This window comes from Fringilla coelebs (genome assembly GCF_963513975.1).
Source record: "Fringilla coelebs genome assembly, chromosome: 1".
In the NCBI taxonomy this organism is placed as follows: Eukaryota; Metazoa; Chordata; class Aves; order Passeriformes; family Fringillidae; genus Fringilla; species Fringilla coelebs.
The window spans coordinates 101,276,912-101,303,732 of NC_140028.1; the positions used below are offsets into that span (position 1 = coordinate 101,276,912).

General features: G+C 38.3%; 1 protein-coding gene across 1 annotated transcript in view; it reads right to left on the minus strand.

The window, feature by feature from the left end:
- Positions 1 to 3,818: 3,818 nt before the first annotated feature.
- The window catches only part of SUGCT (succinyl-CoA:glutarate-CoA transferase), a 313,226-nt gene continuing 290,223 nt past the window's right edge, over positions 3,819 to 26,821 (minus strand). Inside the window, exon 14 of the mRNA XM_084207991.1 lies at positions 3,819 to 4,097. Within this exon, the coding sequence (XP_084064117.1) occupies positions 3,934 to 4,097 (164 nt within the window). The 3' untranslated portion in view covers positions 3,819 to 3,933. The remainder of the gene's footprint in view (positions 4,098 to 26,821) is intronic.

Sequence of the window (26,821 nt, forward strand, 5' to 3'; positions counted from 1 at the left end):
AAATGTTCTCCCCAGTTTTTGAGCACACATGCACACTCCCTGGAAGTACTATTTCAGACTGCTATTTTAGCCTCAACATATTGTCACTAATCATGTTTGGGACAAGCTTTAATTTCTGAAGAAGCAAGACCAAAACTCTGATCAATATCATCGGGCATCAATCTATTTCAATGAACTTTTAAAAAAAGATTTTCATATTTTATATGCAAGTCAAGGATAGGAATATTTTCCCTTTCTCTGTTTTGGAAATTTTTTTATATTAAAAGATATAAAAATGACAAAATAACATTTTTATTTTGATTTTATAGACCTGAGAAGAAAAAGAGCATTTCCCTTCATCACAATTAAGTGATACTCTTTTACAGACTGTTCTTCATTTCAATATGGCTTCACTGGCCTTTGCACATCAGCTGGATCACTGCTGAGGCTGGTGAGATTCTGATAGTTAGCAGACTGTTCCTCCTGGCCACTAACCAAAAAAGACCTTCTTTTGTATGTCAGTTCCAGGCCACTCATTGCAGACAAGCATGAGAGGACTTCCCAAGTGCATGGGAAGATTCTGGGGAAGAGTTACCAGGAACAAGATCCATACAGGAGCAAGAAAAATCCATTACTGTCCATTTGACCTTTATTTGATTGGAATTTTCTTTCGATGCATTAAAGTATCCTTCAGTGAGCTCCTCGGGCTATGCAAAACCCTCCTGACTCTGTCTGACCAGTTCTGCAGTTTTCTGGGTGATTTATACTTGGTGTAGAGCTTTATTAGCTTGCATGGAAAAGAAAGGAAGACAGTTATATGAGGAGGGCTGAGGAAACATTTTTAATAGTGAAGAAAAGACAAGAACAATGGGACCCCCAAGTGCAGAGAATGGAGTCAAAGCGGCCATGGACCATGGCATCAAGAACACACGTCAAAATGGAAAGCTCCTTTTCCAATGGCAGCTAAAGCTTCCTGGCAAACACCTGTGAGTGGGTTCAGTTTGGAACTAGACAACAGGTGTGTTCTGTATCACTCTTTTGCTTTTGGGGGCTTTTTCTTAATTTTGTTTTTTAACACAGTGATGTATAAACCATGTCAAATTAAAGCAAGTACGACACACACACTATCCCATCATGGCAGCACCAGAAGATTCCTTTCCAATTTAAGCAGAGAAAAACAAATATTCATTGCCAGAGGCAGCTGTGTATAGTCATCACAAACTACATTTCTTCCTCGAAAGTGGAGGGAGTATGAGTTCCAGAATCCCATGTGATGGCTGGTTCCAAGTTTTGAGGTACAAGAGAAAACCATTTTGAAATTAAAATAATGTCAAAATGCAACTGAGCTCTAGGGAAATCTATTCATGAAGATTTTTGGGAAGAATGCAGTAAATTTTGTTTAAATACCTTTTTCTGCATTTATTTGTTAATTTTTAAAGGAAAATGGTATTCTAACAGCCTAAATATTATCATAGTAATTATTTAAATGTCTTCCAAATCATCCAAAACCAAAATACTAAAAATTATGAAAGGGTAAAGCTTCATGATCAGATGTTGGAAACTAAAGGAATTTCTAGCTTCCAGATATTCCTATTTAAAGGCCTCCATTTATTTCTGACTTAAAGAGTAAGCATCAGTCTCTGTATGAGTGTTTGACTTGAAACCTGAGAAATGGTATCTGGATTTCTCCTGTTGCAGTAACTACTGGAGGTGAGACAAAATAATGTCTCCAACTGTCCCTTAGGCATTTGACTGTCAACACAGCAAACTGGAAAGGAAAAACTCTGAAAAAAACAGAAAAAGAAAGGGAAACACTGTTTGCATGTGAACTCTGCACAAAATACTTTATGGAGTTTAAAGTCCAATATTTAGCTCATTTAAACCAGCATTACCACGTTAAAATCAAAGCAGCTCTGCCAATTAGCTAAGGATATGGTGATTAGCTATTTCCATTGCTTGGAAAAGCACAGGAAAAAAAATCTTTATTTTTTTAGAAATCCTTTAACAAAACTAAGCAATATTTTTCTATACCTTGTGTATGTGATACTTAGAAATGTGAAGAAAAGAACCCTAAAGTAAACGCAGAAAATTTATTTCTGAATGTTATCTGATGGTGTTTTCCTTTAGTAAACAAAGTTTAGTTCGATACCAGATTATCCATTTTATATGAAGCAGAATTCAAATTTCTGCTTTTCTCATTAAAAAGGGGATGTTCCCCTTAGATTAAAAGGAAGGTGGACTGTATCAAAATCTCTTCCAATTCAGTTTCAGTTCTTCCCCTACAGTGTCCCAATTCTCAGTTCAGACTTATTTCTATATTTATTTTAGAAGTCACTCTTCCAGGATCTCATGATGTCTTTAGCACATGGATAGAGTATGGTGTTTGGTGCCAGGAATGCTGTGCAGAAAAAAAAAATTAGAAGAACACAAAAACCAGAGAAAACAAGCAAACAAATGAACCAAAACACTGGGCTTCAAAAATAAGCAACCACAGTGGGGTTCCACTGCAATTTGATTATATAATAACCTCTTTTCTTCCTCCAGAAGGTAATGCAGAGTTGTGAAGTTCAAATGTAATACAGAGGATCTTGTTTGTTAGAGTGGAAACAAAGTGACAAGCTAGTTATAATGCCAGGCCTGTTTCTGATACTTTGAGAGAAACATGGATATTTTGTGTTGAGTCTCGATTTTAGCTTTATTCTGTTCTAGGAATAGAAAGGCTTTGCCTTGCTCCCAGTGTGCACACAACAAAGGTTAAACCCTTCCCATACACTGAGTTTAGCTGTAAATTATATACTGTCACAGAGGAGCCTGGGATGTCTTCTGTAAGTGAAGAACTGCCAAACTGGTTTACAGAGAAGAAAGGGCTCTCTTTTAATCTTTTCTTTACTATTTCTCATGGATCAAATTCTTCCAGCTTCTTCCACTGCATGGCGCCTTGCTCTCAAGAGCGACCCTACTGAAGGAGATGGTATTCTGAAATTTGAGGAAGATCTGTCAACTCTCACCAGGTTTTAATCATGGAGGTTGGACTGAGTCAAAAATTTGGTACAGATTTCAACCTGTGCTTTCTCCATGATGAAGGTGGTTTGGATGGTAAGTAGAGTCAGAGATAGGGATCAGTAACTATCCACAGAACCATCAGGCAAGTTTTGGTATTCAACATTCAGCATGTGGTTTTCTGTGAACCAGTGTTTAATGAATAAATGTTTAATGAATGAATGTAATGAATAAATGTTTAATGAATTTCTGAATAAAATTACAGAAGACTATTCAGCCACAGTTTGTCTCTCAACTGGTCTTGTAACAGGTATTTTTGATAACTGAAGAACTGCGTCAGTTTCAGCTTCTTTCTGCTAACATATTGAGATTGTCATGACAGTGCAATGTAATATAATTACATATTAGTAATTTGGAATTCCATGGAATAGAGGTAAAATTTGCAATGGTTGCTCTACTCTTGATCTAAAATAGAGATGAACAAAGTTTTCAGGATGGATATTTCTGTTCAAAATCAATCAGACCAACTACCAATTTGTAAATAAATTACTTTCTATTAAGAAACAAAGCAGCTTTCTGTGAGTGGAGAGTCTAGTATAAAGATTTTAAAGTTTCTGCTTCTTTTCACTAACATCATGTCTTTCTGGGGACAAATGTTAAGGCAATTACTGTAATTATGATAAGGACTCCATTTTCCATGTGAAGTAGAGAGAATGAGTAGTCACACAGGACTGTATAATTACATTTATTCCCAACCCCCCCAAGAAAATCTTTCACTCAGACAGCATGAGATTGTTTATTTGATACATCAGTGTTAAAATCATACAAACACACGTGGAAGAAAATTAGGAATTAAATTATGTCTTCTCTTTGAGTCCCATTAGGGAAACTGAAGGGAGCAAAGAGAGGACAAAGTAATGTGAACTCAGTGTGAAGGAATGTAGCTAATGTTCCTTATCTGACCTCATGCTGAGCCACCGCACCAGTGCAAAGCAGTTCTTCTATAGCGTCATCCTCATACCCCAGCACGCTCTTCAGTATCTCCACTGTGTGTTGTCCAACAAGTGGAGGTGGTTTTGGATGTGACATAGCAAATTCACTGTATCTGACACCTGGTCCTGAAAAGAAATTTAAAAAACAAATAGAAGGGAAGTTATTTTCCAGAGTTACTACCCATACATATATTGAATTGTTAGTTTAAAGAAATGTACTCCATTTTCACAGCAGTTCTAATCGCAGTCCTTACCATAGAAATGTTACATTCTGAAATTGCAGACTAAAAAAAGATTCCAGTTTGCAATAATTTACCAATAAGCCAGTTTTAAATAGTTCACTCAAATTCAGAATTGCTGGATAGTTATGAAATGTTAAGAAAATCTTCCAATTTTTTCCAGCGATATGTATATGTATATATATATATCAGGGTGCTTTGGGTCATATTATGTTGCCAGTCTTTCTGCTACCTGAATGCAATGCCCAGCCCACTCAGGATGCGATACAGAAATCCCCACATTTCTACAATACGAGGCAGCACAAGCACAAGGACACAGTTCAATGTCATGTTAACACACTTTTACTGTTGTCAGAGCAGTGCACAGGCAATGGGCAGCACCATCTCCAGCTGGCAGCAGCTCAAGTACCTCTGCAGTGTGCTCCATTATCCTGCAGTGACACAACTGACAGCATGCATACACATGGTATTCCCCAATTTGGTTTACATTTTATCAAAAATACAAGGAGCAGTAGCCATAAGAAAATCAACAACGATTTATTTGCTCTGGCAGGAATAATTTCAAAAGTGAAAATCTGGAAGCTGGCAATGATAAGAAGTCTTCTTCTATTGCAGGTAGTCAGAGCTCATGTTTTAGTGGTGCTCTGTAGTGAACTGATTTCAGCGCAGCTCTCTGCAGACAAGTAGCTATACCCCTACTACCAGACTCAGAAAGGAGAATGAGCCACAAATTTATGCTGGGATCAGAAGTGAGGTATGCACTCAGCACATGCAATGAAAGATTACCTGCCTCATGGAGAAGAGAGGACAATAGTTTCCTTTACTGCTAATTGAAAATTCTTCTTTAATACAAAACTGAAAAGCATTTGATCCTATTGGCAAAAGGATTCCTCTATTGATAATAATGGCTTTTATGACATCAGTAAAAGAATTTACAAAAAAGGTTGTATTTCATTATATCCTTGTCTATGAAAATACAGCTTTGCTTTGAAATGCAAAGAAATACAAAGAACGTTTCAAAAACCAGAATGTTTCAAAAACCAATTCATGCTGTGGTTCACTTCCCTTGCTGGTCAATATTCTATTTCTTCAGAATATTGACCAGCAAGGGAAGTGAACCACAGCATGATTTGGTAAATTTACTACATGAAGCTACTACTTATTTGAGGAGAGATGCTGGCAAAGGTCAGTCAGGATGCCAAAACATGCCATTTTATTATTTTTGCCAGTCTTCCTGAACTGTAATAAAATGTTTCATACAGTAAAGTATCAACCTCCAAGAAAGACAAAATAAGACAAAAGGTGCCTAGAAAAACATTATTTTTCAAGCTGATTTGGTACATTTCTGACTCGTATACTCCTGGAAGGACTAAGGGTTGGAGTTGATGATCTTACAGGTCTTTTCCAACCCATATGATTCCAGGATTTTATATATAGTTTCTGAGTTTAAAAAGGAAAGGAGTTACAACTGGGGAATTGCAGACCAAATAATTCAAGTTTCATTCAATACTGTATAAAATTTTCACAATGAAAACACTCAGAAGATGAGTAACAGCAAGCATGTACCTCTCAAGAACAAATAGTTTGTGTGATCTCATGTCTTTCTACCAGGAAAAGGGCTGGAGGTGAGATACATCCCATCTAAATTTAGATATCAATAATCCAGATATAGAAGTTTTGTTCTTTAGACACTCTTTGGAGATCCTGAAGATGAAAGTACACACAGTGTCTTCTAAGACACTGGTAAATGAGTAACCTGGCCACATGAATTGCAATAACCTGTGTTTGTCCATAGAGGAAAGTCTAGAACAAGTGCCCTAGATGGGGAGATTTACCACCCAGACATCAAGCCAGGTAAGATGACCCTCTGTCATGGTTTAACTCTAGCCAGCAGCCAATCCCCACACAACCATTTGCTCAGTCCCTCACCAGTGGGATCAGAGGGACAATTAGAACAGGTAAAGGTAGAAAATTCACAGATTGAGATAAAGAAAGTTTAATAGGGAAAGAAAAAGCCTTGCACACAAACAACAAGAATTCTCAACTTCCCATAGGCAGGCAGGTGTTCAGCCACCTCCAGGGGAGCAGGGCCACATGATAGTGACTTGGAAGACAAATGCCAAAACTCCAAAAGTTTCCTCCTTCATCCTTCTTTACCCCACTTTATATATGGAGCTTGATGTCATACAATCTGGAATGTTCCTCTGGTCAGCTGGGGTCACCTGTCCTGGCTGTGTCTCCTCTCAATCTCCCATGTGCCCCCAGTCTTGCCAGTGTGGCAATATGAGAAGCAGGAAGGGCTTTGTGAAAGCCCTGCTCAACAATTTTTAAAAATCTCTACATTATCAACCCTGTATTCAGCACAAATCTGAAACACAGTCCCATACCAGCCACTGTAAAGAAAATTGCCTTCACCCCAGACAAGACCAGCACATTCTTCAACCCATAGGACACCAAATCAAGATTTGACTTTCAGAAAGAAAATTCTCTGCTATTTTCCATAAACTGACTAAAGAAACAAGGTCTAGGTAAATCAAAAACAAGGCAAAATACTGAGAGGGAAATAATATTCAGAGAATTGCTTCTTGGGATCTTCCAAACCAGAACATTTTAAGTGAGCTCCAGAGGAATCTGTTCAGTATGAAGCACTTATCAGTTTATTTTTACCTGGATGGCTGATGGAACTCAGATCTTACCTGCTCAGCTTTCTGAGGACTTCGAAAGCTAAAACTTCCTGTGAAGCACATTTTACAATGACCTGGCTACATTGGAGAAATGGTCTGATAAAAGAGGTGAAATTCAGTACTGTCAAGGGGAAGGAATTCTGTTTCGTTACATAAATACAGGGCAGGGGACAAACAGGAAAGTAGGAATAGTTAGGGGTTATTCTAGATCACAAAGTGAGGATGAGTCAACAACATCATGCTGTTGCGAAAAAGGCAAGCATCATCCAGGGGTGTACAAACAAGAGAGATGCCTGCAGGACACATTTTTGCTTTAGTTAGGGCTGGCAAGTCACAGCTGGAGCAGTGTCTAGTGTGGGGCCCCCACTGAAGAGCCATCTGGAACACCTGAGAGCTTCCACAAGACAGCAACTGAAATTTTCACAGGAAACATGACAGATTGAACCAAGCGGGATCATGGACCTAAAGAGAAAGGCTAGAGAAAAACAACTTCAAAACTGTTTTCAAAAAATGTATTAAAACCCCACCACTACCACTAAAATAAACCCTAACCACACCCCCCAAAATCCATGCAACCTTCCTGGAAGGGAGAAAGAAATCCTTTTTCCTGTCCATGATGAGAAATATTTGACTTAAATTGCAACAAAGGAAATGGTAGGAAACAAAAAATAAACTTTTATAATGGTAGGGGTAGCAAAATGCTGAAACAAGCCATGGGAGGAGGCTGCAGAGTTTGTATTAATTCAGTCTTTAGAAAGGAGATTTATTCTAGAGTAGCTGATCCCACAGCTGATCCCTGGGGCTTGCTGATGGATTAGATCTCTCACAGACCCTTTCACCCAATATAATATGAAAGCTAAGAAGCATCAGGGATAAGTTTTCTATTAACTTGTTCCTCTGATTCTACTCACTTCAAACACACTGAGTTCAATTTTCAGAGGAAAACTTTAGTGAGAGATCAGTACATTTTAAAGGGAAAGGTGACATCACTGGGCAATTAATTCCTCTTCTTAGGAGTGAGTAGGAGCCCTAGGAGGGCAGAACTGGCAGTAGTGCAAGCCACAGGAATGATCTCTGTGCCAGCTGAAATGCTTGTGACGATAATTTCAAAGTAAAAATGCCCTTTAGGGATTTATTAGTCTAGAAATTCAACATAGCCACAGAACCATTATGCAATTTCTACTAAAAAGAAAAGATACAAAGCAATCTTATTTCAGGTGTGTGTATCTGGGAGCTCTTTACACCAAGAAATCAGCAAACCCTCAGTGGTCTAGTAACTCTAGACTTTTCATTTGCTTGTGCAAATTTTTGCTAACATAAAAAATTATAGATCTCAAATCCTGGGAGTTTTTGCAGTGATATTGAAAGCCACAGAATAAAATCTCTAAAGAGAGAAAAACCAAAACTGACATTGTGTGCAACAGACAGAATGCTTCATGCTTCCCAAAGAAAATTAATCTTACAAACTAGAGCATGCTGGAAAATTGCACAGCAATTATAAAACCAGTGTCTTCCTTGAGCTTTTATTGTTTCATGCATAATTCATCACGCTACTTTTCACTTTGATAGAGTTATAAAGTTATCTACATTCATTCAAAGGAGCTACTTGCTAATGATCCATCATTAACAATTCTCTGTTCTTTCCTTGTGTAACTTCTACTTGGCTTCTGTGTCAATTAGGAGGGTGCAAAGCTTGCCAGTCAGGCTTCAGCAATCCCACGCTCCTACTGAACAACGCTCCAGGAAAGCAACCAGCAGAATGCTATGCAAATGCTAATTAAACACAACTGCCTTATGAGGAAACCATCCCTAGAGGCAGAGAGAGGTGAACTGCTTTAATTAAGGTCAAAAGCATTTGCATGTGGGTGAGTTACAGGAGCCTTGCAGATGAAAACAGGCCTTTGCTGGGGTAGGAGCAGGGTGACTGGTGAGGGGGTGTAAGGTGGTGGTCATCTCTGCATCCTTGCTGTCAGCAGGACATATTCCATTCAGGCATGAAATTGAGGGGGCATTTATTGTCACCTGAAAAAAGCAATGAAAGAATGAGTGGTAGCTGTAATTTACCTTTGTCATGTTAAATTGAAAGGAGTCTGTTTCTCTTTTTGCTATGATTATCACTAACAGTAAAGCAAAGAGCTCTTTCACCACATTTAAATTCTAATATTTTGTTATTATTATTATCATCATTTTGATTATGACACATTGCTAAAATACATGCTGTGCACACCACATAACTTACAAGAACTAATAGTGTGATAATAAATCAAAATTTTTATCCATTGCTACCATAATGACAATTGTGCCAAGACATCTTGAATACTTGAACTGAGTTTCATTACAATAAATTCTTTTTCTTTGGGGCCTATCTACTATGGCACTTCTAAGCATCACACTGAGCTATTAGTTAAAGACATACCAAACACGTTAAAGCAAAAGACAAAAATGAGATAAAATCACTGAAACGGGTCCAGAAGGATCCTGCAAGAGTGAGATGCCATTGAACACTTACCCTAAACAGGTGAAATACACAGCAGTCTTTGGAACATGTCTCTGGGCATTGCTGAGTTTGGGATAGCAGAAGCAAAGTCATTTTCACTCTACACACAGCAGAAATTTAAGCTGAATTTCAATTCTATTAAAGCATGGTATAGAAAAATGGATAAAGGTAAGAATCTTTGCTTTGTCCTGACAAATAGCATCCCTCCAGCATTGTACAGCAGCCACCGGAAAACACATTTTCTACAGCACAGGTTAGAGCATATTGAAGCAATCTAATTTTCAAACTATGTAGACAAAATCAGGCCTGGGGACAGCCAAGCTTAGGAGAAAAGTCATGATTATTTGTTATTATTCAAGTGGGACAAGGAAAAAAAAGGGAAAATTTGAGCTAATGTATGTGTATGCATTCTGCTTGAAACATATCATCTACCTTTGCAAAAAAAAGAGCAACGAGAAACACAGCACCACTTGTTAGTTAGTTCTACCCTAGCATACAGTGTAATTTATACAGATGTAGGAATCATATGAAAACAAACAGTATTTGGTTTGCATTGCAAGGTTTTGGCTACAGGGGCAGCTTCTGGCAGCTGCCAGAAATTTTCCCTATATCCAATGAAGCCAATGCCAGCCAGCTCTAAGACATATTCACTGCTGAACAAGGCCAATCCAGTCAGGAGCAGTGGTGATGGCAGCTCTAAGGCTGCATATTTAAGAATAGGAAAAAACCTGCAGAACAGTAAGCAAAAGATAGAAGTGATAATGTGTGAGAGAAATGGCTCTGTAGAAGCCAAGGTAAATGAGGAAGGAGTGGGAGGAGGTGCTCCAGGTATCAGAGCAGGGATTCCCTTGCAGCCTGTAGTGAAGACCATGGTGAGGCAGCTGTAGCCCTTCAGCCCATGGGGACCCACAGTGCAACAGAGACCAATCTGCAGCCTTTGGAGGACCCCAAGCCAGGGCAGCCTGAGGGAGGCTGTGATCCCATTGGAAACCCACACTGAAGCAGGCTCCCGGTGGGAGCTGGGGACTCGTGGAGAGAGGAGCCCATGCTGGACCAGGTTTGTTAGCAGGACCTGTGACCCTCTGGATTTCCACACTGTAGCAGGCTGCTTGAAGGGCATGGAAGGGACCCATCTTGGAGCAGTTCATGAAGAACTACAGTCTCTGGGAAGGACTCATGTTGGAGAAGTTTGTAGGGGACTATAACCCATGAGAAGAACCCCACACTGGAGCAGGAAAGAGTGTGAGTCCTCCCACTAAGGAGGAAGGAGCAGCAGAAATCTGGGATGAACTGTTCACAAGCCCCCATTCCTCACTCACCTCCCTGCCCCCCCCACCACCACCACTGTGGGAGACAAAGTAGAGAACCAGGAGTATAGTTAAGGCCGGGAAGAAGGGAAGGGTGGGGAGAATGTGCTGTTAAGGTATAGTTTTATTTCTCATTATCCTACTGTGACTTGATGGGAAATAGATTAATTATTCCCCAAGTTGAGTTTGTTTTTCTCATGACACTGATTTTTCTGTGTTCTTATCTCAACTCCTACCCCTGACCAGCAGAAGAGGTGAGTACTAGAGCAGCTTTGGTGGGCAGCTGGTGTGCAGCCAGAGTCAACCCACCACACAAAACAAACATGTGTGCCTCTTTCAATAACGTGGTGTTGCTACACAGCAGTTTTGCAATTCCAATGAAATATCATCAACAGTTAAGAATGATGGCCCAGAGCCAACACATTTGCACGCAGATCCCTTATATGCTACAGGTCAAGTGTTTGGAGCATGCAATCAACCGGTTATGAAACTGGCCTGAAGGAGATCAGCAGGAAAGAAGCAGCGACTTTTAAGGCAATGAAAAGGAAAGCAATACAAAAGAAGTCCATGAGAGGGGCTTCATGGCTACTATGAATAATATTTGGGTGGTGGAAATGATGTGTGCAGGAATACGATAGGAGTAGACCAGGGCAACTGCATTTTGAGTGTATGGTTTCTTCCCATTGGTCCCAGCCATGACTTCTGTCAATCTATTTTTCCCAGGTGAGAAGATGGTGTGCCCAAGCACACAGCACTGCACAGCTTGGCTACACCACTTACATCAGGTTTCTTCCCCTTGATGAAAATCAAAGCAGAAAAGTACACAAGACAAAAAAGCTCATTGTACAGTACTGGCCAGTATGACTAGTGCTCACAGGTTTCAAAATAATCTCTAGAATTAATGGCCTGCTCCATCTCAACTGGAAAATTCTCATATTTTTCTTTTTCTTACCGTAGATCTGAAAGTTTAGGAGCTTGGGAGACTTTTTGGGAATTTATTTAATTGCAGGGAAAAATATTTCTTTTTGCATTACATTAGAGCAGGAGATCTACCGTTTAAGAGCAACTCATAATAGATTGGAAAAAAAGTAATTAAGGAAATAATATTCAAAGTCTTGCTCCTCCTTCCTTACTGTTGCTTCCACTTCCTCCTCCACTTAGAGCACAGTCACACACTTGACATCCAGCACAGCTGAGAGGGGGGAAAACTTTGGCAGGATTAATAGGAATCAGTAATTGAGTCTTGAGAGGATGGAGAAACTTGCAAATGGTAATAGAAAAAGTAAACCTTGCTCTAGGTGCCATAGAAATACACATATAAATCATCGGTAAATACTGAACAGTAAAATTGGTAGGGCAGTAAATAGTGTCGATACTAGAAATATCTACAAGCCACATTTTCTCATTTGGACAATTCTGACTTCTGTGAAAGGGGTATGAGGAGAGTCCAACTGCACACAAGTCAAGAATTTTAAAACTGAAGCATTGTGAGAAGAATGACTTGACAGGCAGAGGGTAAATACATATTATCTGGGATAGCCATGATGGGTGTTTAAAAATGAGACCACTTTTAAACCAACACTTAGACATTCAAAACATCCCCTACACAATTCTGAAAATCCTTTGCCAAGTACATTTACAAAAGTACTTTCTCACCTGAAGCTGCAGGTAAAGAAATGCATTAAAAATATTTTATGTATTTTATATCAACCAACATCTTGGATATAATCTGTGTAAATCTCACTCAACATTTATATAACTCTTTATATTTTCCAACAAACACAAATACTAACTGTACCTAATTAATAGTGCATGACTGCTGGAGTAAAGGAAATAATTTATCAGTCACTCTGGTTGCATTTTTGAGAGCAATCCCACATAATTGTGCTATCTCAGTTACACAATTTTGTGATAGGACTCTTGGCACCCAAAAGCTTTAAAAAAAAGTTGCAGTATGGTGGTGTCTACTTCTTCCCACATGTAGCATCTCGCAATGCTGAAAACTTGTCCCAACTTTTTGTATGGACTCACATGGTTCCACTCTTTCCTGAAATCCCCAAAGACCTCAAGAAAGGTTTTAAAGAAAGACAGGAAGGAAGATGACCAGTAAGAATACACAGAGGTAGCAATTTTAAAGAACCATAAATTCCCTAGGCAATAATCTGTAGCTCCATTTCCTAAGGAAACAAGTTTATGTGTCTGTGCTGTCTTTCTAATCATCTGTTTGTCTGCCTTGTCCCTGCCACACACAGTAACTTCTGAATCTGTCAATCTTGACAAAAGTGTAGAAATCCCAAGGTAAATAAGTCCTTAACAGTGTTGTGAAAAATGGCAACTGCTGAAGGACAGATGCCCAAGTTACTGTCCTGATGACACTCAGAAAAAAACTCCAAAGAATGCAATTGCTATATATTCTGTTTGGCTGCAAATGGCTTACCAGTAAGTACAGACACAGCTCTGTCAGATACATCCAGCACATACTGTAGAAGGCTTAAAGGACATGAGGATAGTTCAGCTAATAATAAGGATAACACATAGATTTTATCAAGGATATAAGTTTGAAGTTAAAATGCTATTTAGTGCCAGAATTTCTTTTAAGTATCTTTTCTGCAGTACTGTGGAAGGTGTGTTCTAGGGTTTTTTTAATTGTTCTTGCAGGAAGGAGCTGAACAACTACATGGCAAAGACAACTTGCTGGGAGAATCCCTGCAAAACTCTAAAAGGAAAATCCTGCAGGCACAAGCCTAAACTACTGAAAATCCAAACTAAAAACATAATTTGTCTCAAGTCATAACCTAATCAATACAAAACTCAGTACATAATCCCACCACAGGATGCTGGTTAACCACAGGTTGTGTACCTAATGCAGAAATTACAGAGTGAAGCTGAACTTGTACTACACGGGAGGTCAGATCATAATATGATCACAGTGGTTATTTCTGAACTAAAAACATATGAATTTCTTAAATGCCCATAAGCAAAACTGTTTCCACACAGCAGGCTATCTGAATCTCCTATGATACTTAGAAGGTCCGGCCATACATAGTTTCATGTTGCATCCTTACTGTAAGCCCAAAGGCCTTAACTACTGCATCATATGGAGAGAAATTAAAGAGAAGAATGCTTACATGCATGGAACAAGAGGAAACAAAATGCTACCTGAAATGAGCCTCTTGTAAGGACAGAGCATTGCCTAGTTGCGACACACTCACATGATCTGGAAGGTGAATCATGCCCCCAGCTGAACAGGAAGGCAAGCAGCTACTGGAGGCTCTCCTACTGTGCCTGGTGAAAACTATTTCTGAGTCCCATGCCTTGTGGTTAGTGTCAGCCTGCATGTTGGAATAAGGCACGCCAGCCAACCCAGTCTGTATCTCCTCAGTGCACCAATTTGTCCTTTCCTGTGTCCTATCTCCAGCTATAAACTGGGTTCTTTGGCTCTTCAGAGACCCAAAAAGTAATCCTTTTGGCCAGCTGTGCATCATCAAAGTGGGAGGAGATGAGCTCTTCCTTGCAGATGAGCCCTTCCTTACTCTTTAGGCAACCAGCTGAAGCCCAGATACATGAAGCTGATAATTCAGGGATGCAAGACAATGCACACTGAAGGACAAGCACAGCCTAATCCCAAATCTGGGTGTAATTTGTCTTGCTTATTCAAGGGGTACTTTTTCAGGACAGGAGGCTTCAAGCTTTCTCCAAACAACTGGTGAAAATAACTAAAAATTAAAAACATTTGGGCCTTCCATTAGCACAAATTCAAAAGAATACACAAAAAGCTCCCTAAGAAGCTTTTGAAAATGCATTTCTTGTTCCCAAACACCCTGACAAGGTTCACAAGCCTGATATTCCAGCTCCTAGAGAACATTTTTCTGTGGCCTGTCTTTTAAGTATTTCTCTAGTTATTTCTGTACCCTTCTGTAAGCCTGGACATCAGAACACCAGACAGATTATTTTGCAGAAGATAAATAATTTTCTACATCCCTTTTTTATGACTCTGAAGAGCAGACCAGCTCTTTTCAGTACACCTTGTAATGGGAATTTATGTTAAAATTATTATTTTTGATGGCTCCCATTATGCTTCTTTAAGCATCTTTTCAAAGCCAGAGGTGTTTGTTGCACTGCCCTATTCTGGCATTCCTGTCTGATAGTATTAGACCCCACTGTAACATCCCCTTTGACAGCAATGGTTGGCAGCCAGAATAGAAAGTGAACTAGATGGCAAATGGTTTGTGGCAGGAACAGTCTACCAAATTGCTTTGATTAAGTTCCCTAACCTCACCACAACCCATTGGTATATTATACAGGTTACTTATTCATTTATATAGGATGATTAATGTCTTACAACATCCATTTTAGAAAAAGAGAAAGAAAACTGAGAAATTAAGAGAAAGAAATTGAGAAAGGAAAGCCTTCCTGAGTCCACCTGTAGCAGAACTGCTTCCAGCCACTTTTTAAGACTTTTACATCTATTATTTTTTCCTCAACAATCACTTGTTTTAGCCAAAAGCTTAACTCTCAGAAGGAGTATATTATTTTTAAAAGGCAAAGATTAGACATTTAGTTAGATGTCAGATCATGTGTCTGTCATGTGCTGTATGGATATTGCTATGCTCCTTTATTCTATATGTCTTCAGATTGCTCCTCTGTGGCCACAATACACAGGCATATAAACCTCCACATTTGGAAAATTCAACAGCCAGTTAAAACTTTCTTCCCTGGTTGGTGACCCACACAAAATAAGTATCTTAAGAGTGAGTATTAAAACAATGGGAAAAGCCATCAGTTGCAGCACAGCCAAAGAAATTCTGTTGGTTGAAATACTTCAGCACAGATGAGAGCCAGGTAACTCTATGTTTGAGCACTATGGAAATATTTGGAAATCAATTTTCAAGCAAGGCACCTATGATTAAGTAGGGCTGAGCACTGTGCACAGCCTGATCATTCTTCCAAAAGCTCTCCCACTCCACCCTCCATTTACTTCTGCTGTCCCCTGTGTAGCAGAATGAGGCCAGTTCTAGTGCACAGGGACTTTCCCTGGCAAAGGAAGATGGGAAGGGATTTGATACTTTGTTTTGGATTACTTGAAGAACTGCAAATTACATTTTTAGCTCTTTTTGGGTAAGGTGCCCAGACTCTTTGAGGCATAGGCTACTAAAAATGCTGGCTGAGTTTTGAAAAGCTCTGTGCAACCTGGGATGATTCTTTGAGTATCATACTTGAGACATCTTTAAAGGGGCCCTTTTTCCAGTAAAAACTGAGGACATTTGAAAACCTTTCCCTTTCAGGATGCCTCAATTTGACTGTGCAGAGACATCTGGTATTCAAAGTAGACAAGAGGAGAGAGTATCCTTCCTTGAGCAGAGGAAAGTAACATTCTAGACATATAACTTCTTTCAGCCATTTCTTTTCTTTTTCCAATTTCATATTTAAAAGAAGTCATCAGGTTAATCTTAAGTTCTTTAGAGGGAAGCAGTGTGCTTAAATTGCAGTCTGTAAATGGGGTTAGAGAGAGAGCACACTGCATATTAGGTTTTTCCATTGATTTGCAATTTGTAAGTGACAACTTGATCAATTCTGTCTCAGTGTGGAGGGCTGGGAACAGATTTTCTTGTTTTCCACTGTTTGCTGCCAACCCCTGACATGTGATACTCAACTCATCTTCTTGCAAATATCAAAGCAGTATGGGCAGGAGAAACAACCATGTCAAACCAAGCAGCCTTCAGTATGGTTTTTGGTTCTGCAGGCGTGCCAGTGCGAGTGTGTGAGTGTCGCTTAAGTGTAGGCTGGTTCTCTATCAAAGTTTTTGTGGCTTCTAACATCTGCCAGCCTTTACTCCATCAGAAGGATTTCAGTTTTATGTTCTACCCTAAAGTGGGCAAAAGAGTCAGAAATCATCTCTCCTCCCCCGCAAAGACTAGAGTAGGATTAACAACCAGAAATTTAAGTCAGACACACCCATGAAGAGGAATGAGGCACAAGGTTAGGAAGCCATCCAAAGAATGGTTGCCTACCTTCTTACTAAACTAAATTGAGCTAAAATCCCTTTTTGCTCAAGAAGACAACTGAAAAGCTGGGGAATAAAAATTATAAGCAGATTGAAACCAGCCGTGCCTAACCAATATCCTACCTTAAAAGTGCACAGATCAGTTTCATAAAATATTTCCCCATTCTCTTTTTCCTCCTCTTAATACTTTGACTGTTTCCTTCAGTTGCCCTTTACACTGCAAAACAAAATGCTTTTACTGACGTGGTTTGTAATTTTGAAGCCCAAATCTTAAGCAGCAGGTGCTTAGTTTTAATGGAATTTTTCCATCCCAAATGTCTGGGATCATCAGTTGCACCTCCCTCCTACACAGCCCCTCACCTTTTATCCTTTGCCATTTGTTTTTGTGGATTTTCATTTAATATATTTCTTCTGCTTTCAGCAATCTGCTTTTTCACTGCAAACCCTTCAACCACTCTTCTTATTTTACCTCATACGATTGGCAAGTGCTGTCTCCTAAAAATCCACATAAAATATGAAAGGCCTTGCTGCCTCTGGTCTTGCTATCTCTAACCTTATTTTCAGCGATGCTCTGTCTCTTTTGCACTGCACTGGCAATTTGAAAGGTCCTTAGACTGGTTGTAAATATTTGCACCACAGGAACACTACATTTTAATTGCAAGAGGTCCTACGGCTTCTTTGCACACACACGCACGCACACACAAAAGACCGACAAACGAAAAAAATAAACCAAACCCAAAAAAAACCCCAGCAAACCAAGAAACAAAAAAAAAAAACAAAAAAAGAAAACCAAAAAAAAAAAAAATCAACCTGAACCAAAATAACAGTTGGGTTTAGTTCATATAATTATTTTGAGCAAGTCTGTGTGTGGGCACATTTGTTCCATACTAACCGGTTTTGTTTCCATTTAATTTTAGCTTTTGGTTGATTTTCCTTTAGTCAATTTTCTCTTATAATTTCCTTTTTTTTTTTTTTTTTTTTTTTGAGGTGATGTAAATTATTTTTACAGGCCTCGTCTTAAGGAAAATTCATGGAAAAAGCCTCCATACTCAGGTTGCAATAGCATATATAAAAGTGTGGTATAAAAGTAGCTCTGTTGAAAAAAATGGGATTCACATACTAACATTCATACTAACATTGGAACTAGAGATGCTGAAGTGAATGCCTGCTCTTCCATGGTGCTGGTAGATTGCTCCTGAGCACAGTACAATTTAACAAAGTCTAATCATCAGTCTAATCATCAGATTAAAATTCCAGTAATAAGGAACTGATTCCTTGTATCCAGAAAGACCTTTCCAAAGTTTATGTTTTAGTTAGTCCTCCAACTGTATTTGTATTTAACTATTAAAGAACAATTTCTTTTTTTCATTTGCCCTTCTATTGCTTCTCAGATACACTTACATATCAGTATATAGCTCTTGCCCAAAAAGAAATTACATGCTGCAGAAATCACCAGAACCTTATTTGCTAATAATTTTGACATGAATTTGACTGAAAACTCTGCCTTTTAAAATATGAATTTACACTGCTCAGCAGTAAATCACAAGAGCTCCCATAAATTTTAACTGAGCTTTCCATTCTTAACAAGGCAGCCCAATTTCAGAAAGCCATACCCGCCACTTCCTAATCCACAAAGCTCAGAGGCTATCTTCTGCACTGAGCATGCAAAAATGTTTAATACTAACACAAATACCTCTCACAGATTATTCTGATTCTCAGGCTGATTTCTAAGCCAGCTGTTCTCAGATTGATTCAATGTGCAGATTTCATTTTAAACCAGAGTAATTCCCTAGTTACCTGCCATATAACTAGATCTTACAGGTGTAGGGCATGTTTGTAATGCTTGTTAATCTACTTGCAGGGAAAAAAAATCATAAAATCAAATTATTTGTGTCGCTTTCTTGGATTCCTAATGTTTTCTTCCCAACTTTCAGATACTATATCAACAGAAGAATGCCAGGAATTACATCATGCTTTATATATGTACCTGTTACAGATTATATTCATTAATTTCAAAGCCAGATGCTATTTTTGTTTAAAGTAATCCTTGATGGTACACTTTTTAAACATATATACTGTATATGTATTACATTCCAGTAAGAGTAACTGCTTGCTATGAGATACAAAGATTTACATCTACCTTGATTATATATCTGTTACATTATAGCTTTGTTCTTTTCCACATAAGTAGTGCAACTAGCTTCCTGCTCCTCCCAGGGCTTATTCTCTGTAGAGAGGTTTTGATAAAGAAACAACACCAAATACAAATGCAAATGATGAAAATATATAAAACTCATCAGAAGAAACTAATCATCATCTAATAGTAAGGTCAACCATAGTACAGACTGTTGAGCTGGGAATTCAAACAACTGGATTTTTCCCAATCAACTCTGTGATCACAGGCAAATCATGTTCCATTGCTGTATCTTTGTATTTCCTGTACAGTTGTGTTAGACTTGTCTATTTAGATTATGAAATGTTAGGAACTCCAGTCACTGCTCACTATTTGTTTATACAGAGACAGAGAATGGGCTCCACTTTGTATTGCAATGAAATGCAAATAATTTTCTTATATTCTGTCTCCCAGAGATGCTTCAGTGGAGTATGAACCACTGTCCTAAGTTATATCTGATAAATTGTGTATTACTCTGTGATGGGAAAGATTTCTTTCTAATCCAAAATACATCTGTCTTGCTGTGCTGCAAGTGATAGTTTCTGGGCAGAGAGCATACTAATTGTAGGATTAAACTCTTAGCTAACTCTTGGGTGGAAACAGTTTCCCATAACGTGGTAGAAAACACATGTTGGCCTCTGTCTGCAAACTCTTGAACATCACAGCCCTGATCTTGACTGGGATATTTAGGTACTCTATTGAACTATGTCTGTGCAATTTAATGCAATTAAAATTAAATAATAACTAGCTATCAAAAAGTATTATTGAGATTTTAGTGGCTCCAGTACTGCTTAGCCAGGCTTAGTTACTCTTTGAAGGCAGAGACAATTGTGCTGAATGCAATGAATTCTGCACCTCCTTCAAATAAATAGCACACAAACTTAGAGCTGAAAAATTAACTGTGATTTCTGCTAAGCATCTTAGGATCATTTTAACTTTACAAAGACATAGGGATTTGAAGCTTTTTAAATCTAAAATGTATCTTTGCTTATAATATTTTCCTACAATATTCCTCATCTCTGTGAATGTACACACATATCCTATTCTCAAAGGTGAATGACTGACACTGCTGATATGACACAGGCCCCATTGGCAAGCTCCTAGAAACAGCTGGCCTCCAACATCTTTTCTTCCCATGGGTATGTAGAGCAGGCAGATACCAGACTGCCAGGAAATATTTCAGAAATAATTCTGCATACATCTCATTTTCTTAGGACTCTCCAGTCAAAAGACATCTTGCTAACAAAATACTAAAATTCCCATATTGTTAAAATGTACTGAAGATGCTAGAGGCAAACACATTTTCAAGAAAAGCTAGATTGTTTGATGAAGTTACTTGTTGTTTCAATCTAATTTTTATGGTTGTGCCTGCAGTGCCAACACAAGCAGTACCACTCAATCAAGAGTTCTCTATTTTGTAATACTGAAGCAAAGCCCTGTGCCAGAAAGCATTAGTAAACCCAAGAGCAACTTTAGCTGGATGAAGGGGGTGAATGCAGTAGGATGAGGTGTGCAGTGGGTTGTGGCAAGAAATGTTCTTTATGTTCAGAAAATCACAAAAACAGATTTGTGTTTGGGAAAACAACTCTTCTAGAGAATAGGATTAAGGATTCTAGAGGAGAAGGTAATGACTCCCACTCTTAGCTTCTAATTCCAGCACCTTCTAACTCCTCTCATCCGTTATCCTAAGGTGGCCTAACCAATCACCTGTTACTACAGAGAGGTCTGCTTTTCCAGCTAAGCCATGTCCATATTTTTCTGCTTGGCACTACTCTTTGGCCTCATTTGCCAGCCATAACCACAGGTGGATAAACCTTCTCCCTTTCACAGAGACCATACATAAGCTAACATAAAAGCAGAAATATATTCATAGTGGCTCAGTACACAAGACCAGCCTCTGAAAATGGTTAAAAGTAGATGTCGTTGAAGGCATGTGAGAATAAAGCAGGAACATCCAATATTTCCCCATGATAGTTTTACAGCCTCTAGCAATTCATCATCTAGCTCCAGTATCCCACCCTCTTCTCATGCATACTGCCCCATTCTTCCCAAATCCCTCTCCCTAGTCTCCTATTAACCAACACCTACTTAAACATCCTGAGGTTAATCAACACAAGGAAGTTAATACACCATGAGATAATCTATCCCATATAGCTCAATTACTCATCAACTTTTAATGCTCTTTTTGGTTCCCAAAGCCCACAATTCCCCACAGCATTTTCCACTGAAGCCTAAACCTTTATCTCACTTGCTCCTTTTCCCACTCCTTCTCCAAAACCTTCTACTGACCTTAAATGTAGAATACCCTAAATGTTTGATATTCCTCACTATTTACATTTTTCTAGTTTCTTCATTAATCAATGTACTCCCTCACCTATTTCCTCCATAATTCTGACCAGTTGCATATTGTGCAGTGAAAGCAATGCTTGAGACAGAAAGATTAGCAAGTGTTTCTGACTAAATTGACCATATTTGTTGAATTCTTCTTCTGGATTTCTTAGATCTCTGCAGCTGGGATTTATCGTTAGTGATAAGCCAAGTAACCCCACTTTGCATCATGCACTACACCAACATGTTTTAAGCAGGTGTAGGAAAATTCAGCAAAGAACTAATGACTCCTAAAAGTGCTAACAGAACCTCAATTCATGATGAAAGATGTAATGCCAATTTAATACACAGAGAGAATTTTTTGTAATTTCTGTCTGGGTCATCCAGTCTTCTTTAGAGGCCGACCAGAAACCAAACAAAACCAGAATCAGATCAAGAAATCAAATACAGTGGACATGTTTAACTTTACATTATTTAGAACTTTCAAGGAAATTATACAGTTTATGTACATGCAACAGCAATCTTAGGGTACCACAGACCTCTGCATCAGATATGAGAAACAGGGAAATCCAAATGCTGTTTTCTTGAGTGAAAAAGGAAGGACATGGCCAGTGCATCTTTATTCACTCTCCTAGGTCAAACAACAGGAGTAGACTCCTTTGTGTAAAAAGTCTATATACTCAGCTTCATGGGTGTGGCACTGCAACAGGCTAATCCAGGAGAGCAAATAGCTCTTCTCCATCTTTATTCTCAACCAGCTTTCACTCATAACATTTAGAGAGAAATAAGACCACAGTTTTCACAAATGGCTGCGTACGATCTCAGGATGCTTATACTATTAGATCTGAGATGCTTGTGGTAACCCTAATTGAAAGAAAGTGCACTCTCTGAAGTTCAGTCCTTATTATAGCTTCTGGGTAACAAAAATCAAGAAACCAAATCACTTATCAACTTTGAAAAATTAGTATTTTTGTGCTCTAGCTGTCCTCTTTTATAAAGATTTATGAATACTTTTGAAAATATTACACAATACCAGTCCAAATTCTATTAAAATAACTGTGTTCTGCTTGCTTTAGAGACAGATGTGTGTGTTCTACACACGTGGAGAACACATCTAATTTATATGGTGTATTTCCCATGACATGTGGAAACTGCTATTGAAATCTATGGCAAAGGACAGCATGCAAATAATCCTTACATCTGTATACAAGTAAACCCACAAGCTTCACAGAAGTTGCTCACATTGGATGTTCTTAGATTAGTGATAGTGATTTTTTAAAATTATTTTTTATGAAAGCAGTGATGATTTCCCTAATCCCACTGATACTAACTTATATTTTTAACAGGGTTCAGATCTGAGTTTTTAAATTAAGTTTTGACTCTTGCTATCCACCACATTTAAAGACCATAAATAGTGATGCTTTGAAATAAGAGATTTAGAACCAGATTCAAGAAATATTTAGTCATTTAGGCATAGTGTAAAATCAATTTAAAAGGTTGTAAAAAATAACTTTGGAATCAACGTATTTTGGTATATCTGGGTTTTCAGATTTTCTGAGCATAGAAATAAGGTCCCTTTCTGAGAGGCCACAAACTGATAATGTCAGGAAAGTAAATCACTGGTGATTTAAAATCCTTTATTTGTATTCTGGATAAAAATGTTAATGAAGAAATACAAATAATGTGCTATTTTCATTACAAATTAGTACCAAGTTGAAAATAACCTTTCAGGGAGAAGCTGCAGTTAAAGGAAAGTTCTTAAGAAATTAAGAAAAAAGAAGGGGGAAAAGAGAAAGAAACTGTGAGTGTGGGAAAATGCTATCATTATTTAGGACAAGTGCTTATGTTGATCTACATCTGAATCTTCATCCAGATACATCAAAATCAATGGTAATTATAGTAACATGGAACCATGGACCATGTAGAAAAATTCCTTGACTGCACTACAGCACTCTAGTATAGGAATGGGAATACATTGAAATCAACATCTTTCCACAATTTGAAAATTTTAAATTAAGTGGTAGAAACAGTGAAGGTCTGAGGTTTATTAATAGACTGATCTACAAGGTGTAGCATCTCCCTTAAGTGCAAATCAATTATTGCCGGTGATATAGGAATAAGTTCTTCAGAACTGTTAAAAAAAGAAGGAAAAAAGGATTAAAAACCCTACAGAGTTGTAATACATTCTGCATAAGAATGAATAGACATAAAACCCCCACGATTTATCATGTGATGAATTCAGTATAAGTTCTGGATCTTACACTCCAGTATAATTAATGAGTAATTACATTAATTAGTGGCATAAAGAGTTTGAAGAAGAAATAAATTCCATAACAGACCATCTAGATTTCCATTTCAGCTGGTTACATGCAGATAAGCATCCTACTTATATACACAAATGTACTGGTATTGTATAAATGCATGCACTCTTGCACTTATAATGAGATGATTACAAGATATATATATATATATATATATATATATATATATATATGCACACACAGCAAATATACGGTCACTTCTATATTTCTAAGACACTGAGATTCTTAGGTGCTTACTGTCCACATGGAGGATATTATTAACAACAGGAGGTGCATGGTTTCAGGTTGCTACCTTCTCAAAAATGTCTGATCTTTATAGAATAAATTCTTTGACATTCCCAGTACAAATGTGATTTTGTGTCTCTATCCAGTACAACCACTGGATAGAGACACAAAATTCTAGCACTTGCACTCACTTGCTATACAGCTTTACATAAAGTAGTTACTCTGTGAGGTTGTGATCAGCAAACCATTTCAGCACATGCTTAAATAACCCCAGCCTCCTCAGCTGCAATGAGTGGTGATGCTATCTGCTGACTCAACTCTTAGGTTATTGTGAAGCATGGAGAGAGGAAGTTTTTAGAGCAGCTAGAGCATTATAACCAATACGACCACTAAACTTTCCTTAGAAAAACAATAAACTGCCTGGCTGCAACAGTCTTGAGAATCTTTCACTTAGTGAAAGATTCCCTTCGTGGTGTGTGTCCCACTCAGCCCTAATCTCCATACTGTCCAGTCTGGCTAGGCATGCCACTGTCCCATTTGCACTGGTACATCCTGTTTTCTTTCCAAAACCAACTAGAACAGGTGAGAGCAAGGGGCAATGAGAGTGCAGACCACAGAGAGTGAGGATGTTTAGCCAGCTGCATCTGTGAGCTGTGAATGTCCCTGCATTGCAGACTCTCAGAGATCAGACATAAAGAGCAGGAGAAGAGGCAGTGACAGACCAGAGCCTAGAACATGCCATTCCTCTCTAAAGGAAGGAAAGAATGGCTCAGTGATGAGTAGGTATTCAAGGACAAGAAATTCATTTATTGTGACCTCAGGGAAATTTCTCTTTGTCCCTGTGAAACGGGGATAACAGCTCTTACGTGGTTCCCAATATGAGGTTTATGATTTTATCCATTGCTTTGATGAAATGATAACAGAGCCATTAAAGTATCTAAGGCAAAACAGAGCTGTATTTGCCAATTAAGTTTATGCAAAAAAAAAAGTTAACATTGGTACAAATGAAAAGCCAAACTTTTTAAAAATTTTGTATGGGTTAATTACTACTTGTGGCAAAAATGAAATAGATTGCTATGATTACTAAGGGCATGCTGCAATACCAAAATGGACACTTCCTTGCTTATTTCAAAGACAAAAGCAAGGTCACTTAGAGAATTTATGCCCAGGAATTAGCCATCTCCTGTGGAGAACCAGTTCTAAGAAAAAAACACAACTTTATTATCAATACCAACTGAAAGTGCCAAATTATTTAGAGACAAGTGAAACTACTATCTTTGATGCAGGCACCTAGTCAGGAACAGTCTGCTACCTGCCTTCTAGATCAGAACAGAGTCCTTGAAGTGATTTTATGCAAGTAGCTTACAACCGCTTTCAGATGGATATGATTTAATAACTTTGAGAAAAGTCTTATATAGCAATTCAGATCTCAATGGCCATATTTCTGTCATACAGGAAAATAGTCTAGTCATCATGTTTCAATTAACACCTCTTACAGCACAACTTACTGTCCTTGTCTCAGTTTCCTCTCAACATACAGATGACAGATTCTAAAAAAGATCAAATATTATAAAGTCTTCCAAAGGACTTCTTCTACAAAGGATGAGACACTGAAAGCGAAGAAAATGAACCTTCACTTTAGCAGTGTGCCTTTAAGGCATTATTAAGAAAGGCTAAAGCAGCAAAAGGAAACTTTTCCAAACCAGTTATGTTTAACTGTTCTAATTCTGTGTACTGCCCCAAGGAATTTGAACACCCACTAAAACTAAGCATCTTCTTTTACACAAGGAGACATAAAACATAATCCCATCGACTTTAAGGCAAGTAACTTCCAAGAGATTAGCTAGAGCAATTTATTTGTAACAGGTTTGCTGCAATATTAACTTTCCACTAAAGTACACAATGTTTGTCTTTTGCAAAACAGTTCCACATCATTTTCTATCAGAGGGCCACCGATCCTTCGTGCCAGGATTTCATAAAATTAATAAATCTACTTCCATAATCCTTAGTGCTTTTACTGACAAATGTAATAAACTACAGGATGCAAAACTCTGCAAGCCTACTGGGATTCACTTTCTTTTTTTTTTTCTTGACAAGCTTTACAGAGTAGCACATGAGACATGCTCATGTGCTGTAAACCTAATCCCTAGCAATTTCCTCTTTTCCCAAATAACACAAGTATTTTATGAAGAGTGAAGGATTTTCTTTATCAGACAAAACAAAAGTATTTTATGAAGAGTGAAGGATTTCTTTTATCCCCAAAACAAACTTGTTGTTTGTTTTGGGGTTTTTTCCCTATGTGAGTTCTTCTCAAGGAAATTTTGGATTCTCTCAGATAGACTTTCAAAAGATACACTCCTAAGGAAACAGGTAAAATTTGACTGGAAAGGAGGTGTCCTACACTTTAAAGAGAAATTAGAAGAACTGAGAGAACTGAGGCCAAACCTGATGGGACCTACAACCAAGGGAGTCTTTCTAACCCTCTCACAGAAGGCATTTTCAGTGCCACTTTTTATGCTGTTATCTCTGTAAAAGATTTGCCTTTCTTTGTTGTTGCAAGTCACACATAGATTGATTTTTCAGTGTTGATGATCCAGTGAGGTCACATAGGCTCCTAATATTTTCTTGGGTGATGCTCACCACTCCATCTGTAACAGAAGGTGTTGCCCTACTCATAGAACAGCCATGCTTATATGCCTGTCTTCTGCAGCTAGGCCTGCACCTCTGACCCCATCCTTTGCCTTCTGGAATTTCAGTTGGCAAGTGTATTAGTGCACACACACAGGCCTACAGTGATGTGGTGTCAATAAATCTTGTGGAAAAAATGCCAACAAAATGGAAATCAAAGTATACTATAGCATTGATCCATCTGCTAAAAAACTCTGAATTTTTGCTAAAGAAAGAGCAGTCTTAAATACAGCTCTTCAGGAAAAAGCACACTGGTTTGTATCACCTTTCTGCTACCCCACACAATGGCTCCAGTCACAACTTTACCTTATCCTTCTGCTGCTGAGAGACACCCTTAATTTGCCTGGGAAGTGGGGAATAGGGCACAACTAGTCCATTATTTCT